This window comes from Setaria viridis, chromosome 4 (assembly GCF_005286985.2).
Source record: "Setaria viridis chromosome 4, Setaria_viridis_v4.0, whole genome shotgun sequence".
Classification (NCBI taxonomy): domain Eukaryota; kingdom Viridiplantae; phylum Streptophyta; class Magnoliopsida; order Poales; family Poaceae; genus Setaria; species Setaria viridis.
This window is the reverse complement of record NC_048266.2, coordinates 3,559,059-3,573,414: the sequence shown is the minus strand read 5'-3', so window position 1 is coordinate 3,573,414 and position 14,356 is coordinate 3,559,059. Positions and strand designations below refer to the sequence as shown.

General features: G+C 42.9%; 1 protein-coding gene across 2 annotated transcripts; it reads right to left on the bottom strand.

Annotated features, from left to right (window-relative positions):
* Positions 1 to 10,776: 10,776 nt before the first annotated feature.
* LOC117853232 (uncharacterized) lies at positions 10,777 to 14,151 on the bottom strand. Of its 2 annotated transcripts, none has more exons than XM_034735610.2 (4): positions 13,912 to 14,151; positions 12,116 to 13,046; positions 11,366 to 11,678; positions 10,777 to 11,272 (listed from the first exon to the last, which is right to left on the bottom strand). In XM_034735610.2, the coding sequence occupies exons 3-4, from the start codon at positions 11,663 to 11,665 to the stop codon at positions 10,919 to 10,921; spliced, it is 654 nt and encodes a 217-aa protein (XP_034591501.1). In that variant the 5' UTR covers positions 11,666 to 11,678; positions 12,116 to 13,046; positions 13,912 to 14,151; the 3' UTR covers positions 10,777 to 10,918. The 2 variants fall into 2 exon arrangements, with proteins under 2 accessions (XP_034591501.1, XP_034591500.1); XM_034735609.2 differs by having other exon boundaries at positions 11,366 to 11,694; positions 13,912 to 14,133.
* Positions 14,152 to 14,356: the final 205 nt, after the last annotated feature.

Genomic DNA, 14,356 nt, shown 5'->3' with positions numbered 1-14,356 from the left:
TTGTCAAATTACTATCCAAAATTGTGACATGGACACATGGTAACAAGATTATAGCAACTAAGTTTAAACATAATGCTATGGTGGCAACTTATGTATCGTATACGTTATCTATTGTTGACATATCTGTAGTATCTTGCCACATTTCAGTTACCAATATTGGAGTAATTTGGCTAACGAGATTTTTAATCTTCTCCAAAACCTAGTTGGTGGCCCCTTTGAACGAAGAATTTCACATGAATATTTGAAAAAAAGTCAAATTTTAAGAGTACTAGCTTTTTCTTCTTCTAATTTGATTGCTACATTTTTATATTTCTATTATATTAGGCACTTAAGATAGATTTTATAAAAAACATCATTCCATGCCGCCGTAGCCGGCCCTGGAGTCGGACAGCACAGCCCGCCTCCATGAGCCACGGGAAGATCGCCGACGAGTAGGAGCAAAAATGTAGGCGGAGCCACCTCCTGCCACATGGGGATGACACCACCCAACTTGCCTTGCCTCTTGGCTCTTGCCCGTTACTTTTCAGGTACTGCTGCGCTCGTTGACATGTCTCCATTTAGCCCTGCTCACCGACTCACCAAGCTCATGGAGCCATGGAACCAGGCCACCAGTAGCAGCCCACCCCAGCGCAAAGCGAAGTCCTCGACCGCGAGCAGGCTAGCGTGGCATGCCACAACCTTCCCTCCCTCGCGCGCCACGCCCATGCCCCGGGCCAAGCGTGATCGGACGGACTCACGGACGGCGAGGATCGTGTGCAGGAGCGGGAAGGAAGAGACGGCCTGCACACCGCAACTACAAGTAGCAAGTAATTAGTCCACACAGCGTAGAGACAGAGGACGTGCGTCCGAGGGCACACCCTGACGTCCTCGCTGCTGTCACCGTGTTGCCGGAGTCTTGTATGTATAATCTCAGCGTTCACACGGTCTCTTCCACGGGGAAGAGCAGGCAAGATCTCCATCAGGTAGACCGGGAGATGCTGCCTTGCTATCATGATTTGCGGCTGGCGAGGCACATTTGTAAGGCCGTATATGAACTGTAGCAGGACAGATGTCGATCCACCACTCTACAGTGGAAAGAAAGCCAATTGAATCTATCATTGTTACTGCTTTCCAAAATTAAAATCCACCCACTAAATTTGTTGGAACTATAGAACCTCGGCAACTCTAAATTTGACAAAGAAAAAAAAAGGTTATTTGGACATGACCAACTCGGGCTTTTTCCCTTTCGAGACAATGAGTATAAGTAGGACATTTCAGAATGGCGTATCTCAAGATAACCGGGATCTTTTTAGTGGTGAATATGATACTTAGATGAATGGAACAATTTTAATGTAAAGATATTGTTAGGTCAACAACTATAATTAGACACTATTAAGTAAAATCAGGAGGGAAAAGAATATAACAACCGGAAGTATGACTTATCAGAAATTAGCTTTCTAAATATTGTGGGCAACTGTTGATTCAACTATATATTCACACAGAGGAACTAGAGGCAACTTGACCTTGTATTTTTAGCAATATGTATTGATAGATGTGCAATTTACTATTCAAACATATTATAGAAAGGGGTGTCTAGTGACTTGTATTTTCACCTTGTATTTTTAGCAACATAGTTTTAAGAACGTAAAGCCTTAATTGTATTATGCAAGAGCAGAGAATAGTGATACTGACGTACAACTTAGAGGTACATCTAGTGTCAGACTCCCTGTATTCTTTTAGGTGGCCTAGGTAGTTAGAATATGCGGGGAGTCCGTATACAGGTTGTAGTCATTCTCGTTCTGCAATTAAGGTAACAAATAGCTCTCTTTTGCTCATACAAGTTTTTACAAATGTAAGGCAATATCTAGCGGGTGGTATCCATATGAAATGTTTTGCTTTTGCCAAGACTTGAGCATTTATTGGTTTAGTAGTATTTTGTAATATTAGGAAGACCTATATCATAAAATCCTTAAAGCAAGGTTTTCCGAAAAATCTTTAAAGCAAAGCTGTCTATTTTTGTTGTGATTCACGTATTTATAGCTTTTGGCAGTATATTGTAAGTAACGGTGCTTAGAATGACGCTATCATAAGATCCTAAATTAGGTTATGTAACGTATACAAAACTTTACGTTACGCACAACCCGATGTCCTTTTTAATAGAGATGACGCTTTCATAAGATCCTGTAGATGTCCTTTTTAATAGAGATGACGCTTTCATAAGATCCTGTAGATGATGTACGGAATGTTACGTTACAAATCGCCATCATCTTATTTAATAGCGACGACACTACCATAATAGCTAAAAGCGAAATTTTGTTTCATATATCTTTCTGCTGCCTGGTTAGCACATGCAACTTTGTGTTTCTTGTATTAGGTTTATGTGTGACTTTGTGAGGCTTCCTATTCTTCAGAGTTGGTATCATGCAATCCATTGCATTAGCTCACTATTTCATTTGAAGGATAAGCTTAAGACATCTCTACTTTGTATATGGTGCGTGCAATCGATCTTATTCTTCCACGGATTTTGTTAGACGTCTTTCACCTGTTTTCAATAAGCGAAGTTTTATTAACTCAAGTTACTCAATTCATCGAGTTGATGATACAGTGATCTTGAAGCCATTGGGTTGAAGAAGCTAGCCTAGTCTGTTGTTTCACTACTTTTGTATGTCTGCTCGTGCTTGTTTTGTTATGTGTAGTGTGGGCGTGCATCTCAGTGGATAATGGTCAGTCCCAATCGTGTAGCAGATGCTACCTGACATTCTCAGCTGGGTGTAGATCAGCTTTGGACTTCCATGCACTGTGAGTTCAGAACAACCGGGACCAGCAGCCAATCATCTCAGATCACCTGAGCAGAAGATGTATATGAAACTCTCCCTGAAGTGTAGAAAAGTGTTCTCTCACAAAGACAACACATCAACTTAGAACAAACTTAGAGAGATACCACAAGAAGAAATCAATCTTCAGAATGCCTTCATTATTAGGGAAACGCTTCCATTCTCCACTGGAAAAGAAAATTTGGCAGATCTTACATAGAGCTCACACTAGAGGCGACTAGCTAATCAGAAATACATTAACAGAAACTCACAGACGCCATGAAATCCACGCGAATTCCTTTCTAACAGTGGACGGAATCACTACTCGCAGAGAGACGAAGTCGATAGCTAGCTAAAGCCTTGAGATAGATCTCTGCCCTCCACAAGGCACGCTCTTTTTGCCGTGACAAACAAGAACCCACCGCGCGCCCCAGGCCGCGTCACGGGCCCTCGACGAGGCGGCGGCCGCCGGTGCCGCCCAACGACGGCTTCTCGCCGTTCTCATCGCCGTTGAACTGGTCGGATGGCCCGGACGGAGGGACGGGCGGCCTCTGATCGGCCTCCGCCAACAACGGCTGCGCGGGTGAGCTGATCACCTCCGGACCCGGAGTGGCAGTGATGAACAGGCCGGCGGCTGCCTCCGCCGGGCCATGCTTCACGTGATCCTGGGCTCCCAGGACCAGGAAGGCAAGGCCGGCGACGAGGACGAGCTGGCCAAGCGAGGCCATGCGAGCACGCCGCAAGCAAGCACTTCAGACGCGGTAGACGAAGAGGACGAAGAACCCCAAGCAGGCAGGCAGTGATGTGAAGAACTGATGCGCGCAGGCAACCAGGGGCTGCCAGTGAAGCCCTTAAAAGGAGAGTGCGAGGAGCCATGGCATTTACTCCGCTTCTTGGATGCATGCTGCACCAGCATCTCTTTCTCCGATCCAGAGAGAGTGACGAAATCGAAGGCTCAGCTCCATTGCCACCACACAGCTAGCTCCATGGTCAAAAAGGTTTCAGGAGCGGACGAAACGGTTGGAAGAGCCATTGATGATTACTGACGCCACGCAAAGCCATCAAATTTAAGTGCTCTCGATCAATGGTCGGCCCCTGAAATCATCCAAAGTATTGATTGCGGCAGTGAGGGGGTTGATGCTGGATGTTCAATGAGACGTAGACATGTAGTGAGGAGGTGAGATCTTGGCTTCTTGCTTGGACAAGCATAAGAGGGTTTCATCATCAGAGAGGAGGTAAAGGGGGCATGGATGAGTGTATGTTGGATTATTCATTCATGGAGGGTCGAGGAGATAGCTGTTGAAGCAGTGGAGATTACTGGCACTAGCATTCAATTGCAACAAACATGTCATGTCAGTTACTTCGAGATTTCCAAGACTTGGTTCCCTTAGCCTGGTCAATTTTCTCTTCCTCTTTTCAAATATGAGGCGCCATTTGACATGGGTATGGCCTTGAAAACTAACTTTGACCCAGCAAAAATAAAAACATAACACTAAACTATGACAGTTTAATTTGTACACATATGCAATCTATAGCTCACAATGATATACACATATAGCGTTCAAGACCATTTGTTCCTTCTTAATTCTTCAGTCATGATTATAGCTGGGAAGTAATTTAACTTGAAACATAAACTAAATGACAATCTTTAATTTTTATATAGAAAATCCACATAATCTAGACTACCTGCAGATCAAAGATTGAGAAGTATGAATAGTATTGAAATGCATGTGCATCTTAAAAAGGACACAACACTCCTGCATGAAATAGCCTGCAGATATTTGAAAGAAAAAATGCCATGCTCCTCAAAGGTGTATATTCTTTTTTATATATAATAAAATAAAAATAGAAAACCAAAAGAAATGGTCCATAGATAGCTGGCTAGCATTTTGAATTCCAGACAGGACAATCAAAGACGGTTTGCTTGGTTGTAGTGGTCAGTGTAGTGCAAACAAGATGATGTCACAACTAAGAGGTACTTCTCTGTAGGAATTCTAATGCATGCCTCTGTTTTCAAGAATACAAAACTCTCAAGATGATGTAGATGGAGATCATGCGATCAACGATCGATGCATCGTGCCTCATAAAGATAAAGCACAGTACGTACGAACAAGTTTATAAATAAAACTGATGGATAAGATAGCTCATAGTGAGGTAAGCTGCACACATCGATTTTTTCAGGTGTGATCAAGCCAAATATTTGAATCCTCAAAGTTGAAAAGGTTTATCAGATTCGTAAGTCATGAACCCCAAATTTGTGCCACGTTACCCAATGATTGTATTAGTAAAATAAATATGCGAAAAAGATATAATGATATGAAATCAAAGTATGCCATAGGAAAATTCTAACATCATATAATAGGATTAATTTTAACATTTCGTGTATATATTAGTGGTCAAAGTTTCTCTATCTTACTATTACTAATTGGAGGCTTCTTTTGAAACCTCCAAAACCACCTAGTATCCTAGGTGGACACTCTAGAAAAAAGAAAAAAGAGAAATCCTAAAAATTCTCATAAAAAAACAAAACATCTAGCCATCAATAAGTAGACTCAAATCATAATAGCCATTGGATCTATTATATTTTGTAAAAAATTACCCACATATGCCATTAAGAAAATAGCTTAAAATAACCCCCTAAATCTATATCTAAATTACCCACCTCCGCCATTATATAAAATAAACTAAAATAACCCCCTAATCTTCATCAAAATTACCCACTTATGTCATTATAAACAATATTTAAAATAACCTCCTAAGTTTGCAACTAAATTGCCTACCATTAATACTATAAAAAATAAATTAAAATAAAACCTTAAATTTGCATCTATATTACCCACATATGCTATTATTAAAAATAACATGAGGTAACCCTACATTTGAATCCAAATAATCTTAATTAAAAATATATACCAATATATGATTTTAAATTATTTATTTATTACACTATTGGTATATGATATAATAATTAAGGTATATACTGTGTCACTATTTATAAAGATACAGAGGAAGTGATGGGAAAATAAATTTCTATGTTAAAATTATAGCTCAAACTTAGGGTCCATTAAAAAAATTCAAGCGCATATTTGTGATGCAAAGTGAAAAGTTAAATATTACAAATATGGATGAAAATATTATAGTGTAATTAATAACTAAAATCTATTATAATTGGATGAAGATAATAAGCAAATATCTTTATAAGTATTGTGTTTGAATATTTAATAAATGAGAAGTAGCTCAAGGTAATAGTTTTGTAGGAATGTGATCTCATTTTTTTAATTGGAGACTCCACGTTAGTTCTCACGAGTCATGCTAGAAAAAAAAAAGATGAATCCTCAAAATTCTCACAAAAATAAAAAACATCAAACATCAACTCTAATAATGAGAGTCATTGGTCTATTATATTTTCTAAAAAGTTATCCACCACTGTCATTATGAAAATATTCTAAAATAAACCTCAAACCTATATCTAAATTACTGAGCTGTCATTATAAAAATAATCTAAAATAAACTCATAATCTTCATCCAATTTACTCATGTATATCATTATAAAGCATAACTTAAAATGTCATTCTAAATTTGCATTTTAAGTTACCCACGTATGTTGTTATTAAAATAATCTAAAATAAACACCTAAATTTTAATATATTTATCATCATACAGAAATGTCCAAAAGTAAACTAATATATTATTCTAAATTACCTATTTATGTCATTGTTAATATATAAATACTAAGTTAAGGTATATAGGCATGATGAGTGTCAAAATGTAGATCATTTATACATGCATGTGAGGAAGTGATGAAAATATTGATTTTTATACTAAACACAATGTATGGAGGTACGATACAAAATGAAAAAAGCGTGAATGTGGATGAAAAAGTATATAGAGTAGGTACTAATTAAAATCAATCAAAAACTGGACAAAGATAAGTAGACATCTATATGAGTATTATGTTGCAGTATTAAAAAGGAGAGAGTATAAGGTAAATAATTTTGATTATTAGCTAGGAGTTTAATTTCTAAATAATTTTTAAATACAATAGCTTTTAAAAATATTGGGCAGTGCGGGAGCACGGGTTGATGGACTAGTTAATATAAACCAAGCAGAGCTCCTGCCCATTTTAAATGCTTCAAAAAAAATAAAAGCTTGAGTGCACCCATTTTAAAGCTAAATGATATATTTGAGGATGAATATATTTTTTTTAATTTGAGAGTTTTTAAAGTCTTGTCATTCCAAAACAAAATATATTTAAAAATTGAGAGAATATTTGATAGCATGTACTTGATGAACTACTCTGGCCTATACCTGCTAGTTCAGCATGCACACAGAGATGTGCAGCAGCAAAAAAGAAGTAGCTTTACATCGTGACAGCAAGCTAGCCAACTTTGCTGCCACACTAAGCCCTGTATTATATTGCTGAATGCAAACTAGTGGTGATTAATTCACACACTTGCAAAACAATAATATATCGCTGCTTAGCCGCATGCCGCATTTGGATAAGAGCTCTGTCGAGCACTAGCTGCTGGTGGTAAAGTTTTGGAAACCACGAGGTTTATTTTTTCTCGAACATGCAGGAGAGCTGCGTATCTTCAATTAATAAGAGAGAATAAAAGTTCAAATTACAGGACATAAAAAAAACGCACACAAGGACCTGATCAGACTAAACCCCTGTTTTAAACTCTAGATCACCACCCTTTCTAGGTGTAGGGCAGCGAGCTCCTTGGCTCCAGCTACGTGCCACAAATGTGGTTCATCTTTGAAGGCCTGAAGAGCTCCATGTAGATTTGGAGCAGAACCATCAAAAACACAAGCATTGCGATGTTTCCAGAGGGTCCATGATCCTAGAATGACCAGGGAATTAAAGCCTTTTCGATGCTGTTTATGAACTTTCTTCCATGACCTTCTCCACCAATCTGCCAAGGATTTAGCACTGCGGCTAGGCATCAAATCAGACAAGTTTAAGGGATTCAAAATATAGAAATAAAACTGCCGTGCGAATACATAGGTGGTGAGGATGTGTTGAACCGTCTCCTCCTTCTGATCACAAAAGGGGCATTGGTCAAAACCACGAGGTTTTCTTTGTTGTAAAGGAGATGCATCACGGCATTAGGGTTGAGATGCTGAGTCAGGTGGTCTACATGCTGGGTGGCATTGATTGCTTTTGGGGGGAAGACAGCAAATGGCCTCGCTAATTGATCGGTCTGGTCAATGGATCGGAGCAGGCTGCACGATCGCCTGCTCTGAACTCTGATAGAGCATTCAGTGTTTTTTTTATGGAACGACCATTCAGTGTTAGCTGTACAAACTCTTCTTCCTTGCTATAGATACGGCAGTTGGGCAACTGCTTGAAGAACTCATTTGACGGCAGTTGGGGAACTGCTTGAAGAAATAATTGGTAGTGCAACAGTAATGCCAAAACCTGTTATGAAACTCCAAGGTGATCTAGCATCACTACTACTTCCCCAATCTCCTCTAGATAACTCACTCTGTAAATTTGTGTTTCAGTTCACTCAGATCATAATTGGTTTTGCTTTTTGGTTTTGTTGTTTAACCTAATTAGCACATAAACACAGGATGTCTTAGCCTAAACCACAACTAATCTAATAATGCGCAATTAGGCGGGATCAATCTTATACCAGCGTTAGGAGCCGCCATGGATGCCTCTTGAGTTGGTGAAGACGTCAGTGAAGATGTAGTAGAGTTGATGCAGAATGCCGACTCAAGAACAGAGGGTGTTCTTGATCCGCAACTTGAGCTTCTTGTCGGGTAGCGCCTCCCTTCTGGACGCCAAGGCACTGACCCGGTCGTGGACGTGGAACTAGAGCTTCTCCCTCCTCCAGCTCCCTTACCAATCGGTGTTTTAGTCTTTGGCTAAAAAGCTTAGGATTTGATGCATCGAAAAGCCTGGCTGACCCTTAGTTTTATATGGAGGTGCGGAGGCAGGGCCTAGAGTCCTGTTAGGAACTAATTGTGTTCCTACCGATTACGGATCGCGAGTCCTATTCCCTCACGTAGGTGAAAAAATGTGGAGAACAAGTTCCTCTCGGTAAGATCACGTTAACAAATATTTCCAACATTGATGTTTTCACAATGGAAGATAATACATAGCAATTTTGAATTCATACTCAACTTTTGAACAGTGACATGTGTTTGGCATGCATGTTAAACTTGTATGCCTGTCTACTGAAATAAGATGGAATTAATTTAATTAGTGAATAAGAAACTTATGGAACAAGGGATCCGCATGATCACGACCAGGATGAACACTGACGGCCAAACTTAAACGTTTGGCAGATTCTCGGACTTCATCAGAATAAATGCCATATAAATGCACTTCAACACCAGCTAACTTGCTCTGATATTTGGACAGCAGGTCAAGAAGCTCACTGTATTCCCTACTCCATACCGTCTAGTATTATGCATGCCCCTTTTGTAAAGGCTTGCTTCCTCCCCACTGTGCAGCTGCATCAACTTTAGTTTGCCTAACTCAAAATTTTTGGAATAACGCCATGGACGTTGCATTGCATACAACAGATCTGGGGAGATCTTGAGTGGCACATGATAATCTGTATTAAGTTCAGAAAAGGTTAGTATATGCCTTAATCAAACAGGGTCGGATGACTCAACTAGGTGTTCAATTTTCCAAATCCAACAGTTTATAGAGAAGCAGCAGAAACTCAGAAAGAAAACCAGCAAATGCATCTATAGTAAAGATTAGCGTCACTGACAGGCTGCCGCTGCCCCCCAGTTAGAGAGATTTGCAAGTCGGACGCCAGTAGTAGCTTGCCACATTGTCGGCTCATCATCATTGTAGTGGCAAAGAATCGTCGCCTGTTGCCGGCTGTGGGCGCCAAACTCATCCACACGGTACATACTTCTTGCAATGCTTATACTTCTTCTAAATTTTAAACCTGTTTCTTAAAATTACTAGGCTGTGCTCTGATGGACAAACATTACAATGGCATTCTACCACTTCAATAGCTTAGCTTGTTAGGTATGGGTTTCCCCAATAAGTTCAGTGAAATGGACATTGCATTGCATTGCATTTTGCACATAGTTGGAGGTGGTTGCTACCATTCCACCACTGCATCGCATGTGCACTGCACTGCTATTTGCCAAAATTGGAGGCGAGGGACAAAAACCCAGCACGGCTCTGCATCCGCTGCGTGGTGCTAGCTCGCTTGCCTTGCCTTGCTGGTCGCAAAGGACACGACTTGGATCTCTTTTTTTCCTGAAAGATTTGCAGAGCACTGCATTATCATTTAAGAGAAGTAGCATGCGAATCTTTACAATAGCCTATTACATAAAAGATACATGATCATAGAGCTCTCATACATCTCAAATGAAATTGTGCTTAACTGGTAACTAAGTAATCTCAAGGCTCCCACAAGGCATCTTGCGAGTCTGAACTTCTGCCTTAATCTCATTCAGGACTTAGACCGGAATCTATCATGCTTCTGTTGTCAAACACCCTGCGGTCTCTTTCTTTTTCTTTCCAGATATTCCATATGCATCTCCACGATACTTAATTATCGACATCTTTTGCCTACTCACTTTCAGCTGCCGAATGCAGGTTCCAGAGAGAGTACATAACAGTACTCCCTCTGTCCCATATTGGTATTCGTTCTGCACATTTTGTTACAGATTAAGGAAACCAAGGAATTGTCACTTCTACCCCTAGCCACTACTAATGCTCTGCAACTTGCCGCACAGCTGCAGACACTAGCTGTCAAATTTAAAATTCACGACCAACCAACCAGCGACCCACTGACGGAGAATGTGCGAGGATATTTTAGGAAAATGATAAAAATGATTGGCCTGTGGGACTTAGGACGACTAGTATTTTAGCAAAAATGACGGAAGCTGGGAGGGAGGGAGGGAGTACCGGTGAACACCATCTCAGACCAGTACACATACTAGTCGACACGACGACGCACTACTACACTGGATTGATCACAATCAGTACCTCATGAGCAAACAATAACACGCAAGTCCCTTAATTTTATTGAGCTCATCCATGACGGAGCTTCCAGAGATCGAAACCATCGAGCAGCTAGCTAACTCTGATCTACGTCGGCTTCTTTGCAAGGCATGCTTCCGCCGTTCCCCTGCCCGGACCGGGGCTACTCCTCTCCTCCGCCGTCGCCGAGGATGAGGAGGCAGAGGAAGCCGATCAGGTCAATCAGCGCTAGAACGAAGCCCATTGCGACGTCGAAGGCGATGTACGCACCCCCCGGGGCGGCGGCAAGGAAGATGCGGTCCACCCTGCCTTCCATGTAGTGGCTGGCGGCGGTGGCCGCGAGCGCCACGAAGGCCAGGGCCCATGCCAAGCGGCTCCGGCCACGGGCCGCGAGCAGCAGCGCCAGCGCCGCGGCGACCGCCTGGGGCGCGCCGCACCACAGCTGCCCGCGCCACAGGGCGCTCGCCTCCGCCGCCGCCGCCGCCGTCAGCTCCACGCACTGGGAAAACCACGTGGACTGCACGTTTGCGTGTGTATATGTTACGGCAACGTTTTTGTATGTATCCAAGAATCGGAGGAGTTATGAGGAGTTCCTTGCACTATTGTTTACCGTGGTACACGGGTTGCGGTTCATGATCAGCTCGGCGATGGCGCCGCTGGCGAAGATGACGGCGTTGAGGAGCGCCCACAGGCAGACCAGCAGGACGGCCGGAGGCTTCTCCTTCCTGTCCATGGACGCCGACGACGCCGGCGATGGAGGAGAAAGCTCCACGTCCACGACCACGGCCAGCGGAAGGGGAGGTTGCTTCTTGCCGTCCATGGACGACGCAGGCAGCGGAAACGACGGCTCCTTGTCCATGGACATCTCCAACGGAGCTGCAGGCTTGCTCACGTTGTCGGCCTCGGCCATGGGTGATTCAAAGCTACACACGAGAAAAACTTCGCACACGGCCGGTGAGTTCTTCAATTAATTTGGTTTCGACCCAAAAAGAACGGAAATAAACTTCCACCCGCTCAAAATAAGGACTACTAGAATAACCACTACTTCAACTTCAGTTTCGGCACATGCCGTTCAGAACTTCAGATCATCCAGCTAGCTGGAAGCACATAAACGAACTAGTAACTTTATGTTTCAACGAAAAAGTATATAATCTCAGCTATAATCCTCCATTCTTCGAAGCAAGCAGAAATTTAGAGAAACGGCGTTTATTTTCAACTAAAGAATCAGTTCAGGTTGAAGTTCCAACGCATGCCTGAACAGTAGTTCCTGATCGATGAGCTAGTGATTACCGGAGGATGAATAATACTAGCTAAAAGGTCCAGCCAGGCATGGAAAGGGGAGGGAGAAGAGGAGACTCACCGGCAGCCGGGACGAAGGCGCTTGGCTCTTTTGCCTGGATCGGGTTCTACAGGAGGTGATCAAGCAAGAGGAGAATCAGCAGAGTGAGAAAGCAGAAGTGAGGCCAGGAAGAAGAGTGAGAGGGGCGAGACCGCGAGACGGTATAAAAGGAGAGGAGCAGGAGATGGCACGCGCGGACCCTACAATCCACTGCCTGCTCCTCCCTCCCTCCCTCCCTCCCCAATGCACACACCGGTCGACACGCGTCTATGTATGATCCAATGATCCATCACTTTCCCTAAGACCTCTCGCCGTATTTGATTTTTGCCACACCCTGAAGCTGAACTCCTGAAGCCCTTTGCCACACCCTGAAGCTGAACTCTCCTCGATCTATGCATGAGGCATGAGCTGCTTAGTCTTCCACGAGGTAACGCATGCATGCATTCAGCTATACATCTCCACTAGAATAGATTGATATTCACCAGGCCTTTCGGTAGAATCTTGCTACCTTTACCTGGTAACTGGAGTAGACATGGCTATCTACTTGTTGTAACTTTGCTTTCGTTCTTTATGTTCCTTCTCTCTCTCTCTCTTTTCCCTCCTTTTGTTCCTTTTACTGATCAGTAGGGGCTTGGCCCTTGTGTTGTTTCCTCGAAGGAAAACTGGAGTAGGTAGGAGTAGATCGAGTGATGGGTTATCACTGCAAGCGCCACCCACCTTGCATTGCCCACGAAGCAAAAGCAAGCCGTCAGATGGTAGCACGCGTTTGGCAACATGCATGTGCTCTATCTTTGCCACAAGTTTGAGGTGGGGATACTTCGACATGTTACGACGGTTGAGCACTTGAGCTCGCCTGGCTCTTGTCGATGAGCTAAATCCAGCAGCTCGCCGGACGGTGAAAAAGGCCATGACCCACGCCTCTCGTTATCCTGTCTCGCCTCCATGCGGAAACCTGCAAAAGATGAACCATTATTCAGAGAAGCAGGAGCAGAAGCTCCCGGACGAAACTCTCAAGGATGGAGATCAACTACTCTTCAAGGATACATCAGCACGGGATGAGCAAGAACATGGGCGGAGCCAGCATGATTCCTGGGTATTCCCAGGAATACCGAAGAATCTTGCCCAAAAATCTAGTGCATATGAGCTATACACATGTATATAGTTACTAGATGGACTTATATCTCTGATTCTTCTCTCAGTCAAGCAAACTGATCTCAATCTCCTTCCCACATCCAGGCAGCTAAACCGCATGGCCTTCCCAGGACCGTGCTTCCCATCCCCTAATTGATCAGGTTGATTAGGTGAGGCCAATTCCTACATTCCAGTAATCCTTTTTTTAAACAACTATGGCAGTTGGCAGGTGCTCTGCCTTTTCATTACAGTAGAAAAAACATTGCAACATATATACGAGAATCTAGGCATTAGGGCCATCAAAAGGAAAAGAAGAAAATTACTGGAACACGCCCTGTGTCTGTCGCTACTCTTTTCTGTCTCCTCCCAGTCTTCAGTCATGAGCCATGTGTGCCTGGCTGAATGTCTCCCCAGATCATGCAGGATGATCAACGCTAATTTTTCCGTTATCATTATCGTTTTCGAATGTATCGTTTCCGAGTAAAAAAAAATATGGTAGGAAATGATAATGAATTTCTGACCAATTTCATCCCTAAGTGGCCCGAAGAAGTTCGAGCAGGTTAGTTAATTAGGAACTACTAGTTCTCTAGAGTTGGGCATAGCTACAACAAGTGCTTGCCGGATCGGAGGTTGAACAGTACTAAAAGGTCAGGCCGGGCAGAAAAGGGGACGGAGAAGGGACTCACCGGCCGCTGGGACGAAGGCGCTTGGCTCCTTTGCCTGGATCGGGTTCTACAGGAGGTGATCAAGCAAGAGGAGAATCAGCAGGGCGAGAGAGCACAAGTGAGGTCGGGAAGAAGAGTGGGAGGGGCGAGGGATTAAAAGGGGAGGAGATGGCAAGCGTGGACCCTACAACCCACTCCTCTCTCTCCATGCACACACCGGACTTACATTACAATGGCATCCCACCACTTCAACAGCTTAGTCTTGAAGATTAAGGGGTGGATTTGGGAGGAATTTTAGATCGGAGATAGGAGGGAGAAGAACGTGAACAGTAAAGTTGGGGAAGACTAATGGATCGATACTCATCTCGATCCTTCTCTGGTTTTATTCCCTCCGTCCTATTTTAAGTGTACTCCTAGGATTTGAACGTGAAATTAGTGTGGATAGAAAATGACAGTATTGCTCCTA

What these genes read in the sequence shown, in the direction of transcription:
- LOC117853232 (XM_034735610.2), bottom strand. Translation starts at nt 11,665, where the DNA reads ATGGCCGAGGCCGACAACGTGAGCAAGCCTGCAGCTCCGTTGGAGATG. An exon ending in ACCGCAACCCGTGTACCACG is followed by an intron (nt 11,273 to 11,365) that starts GTAAACAATAGT and finishes GCAAACGTGCAG; the next exon opens with TCCACGTGGTTTTCCCAGTG.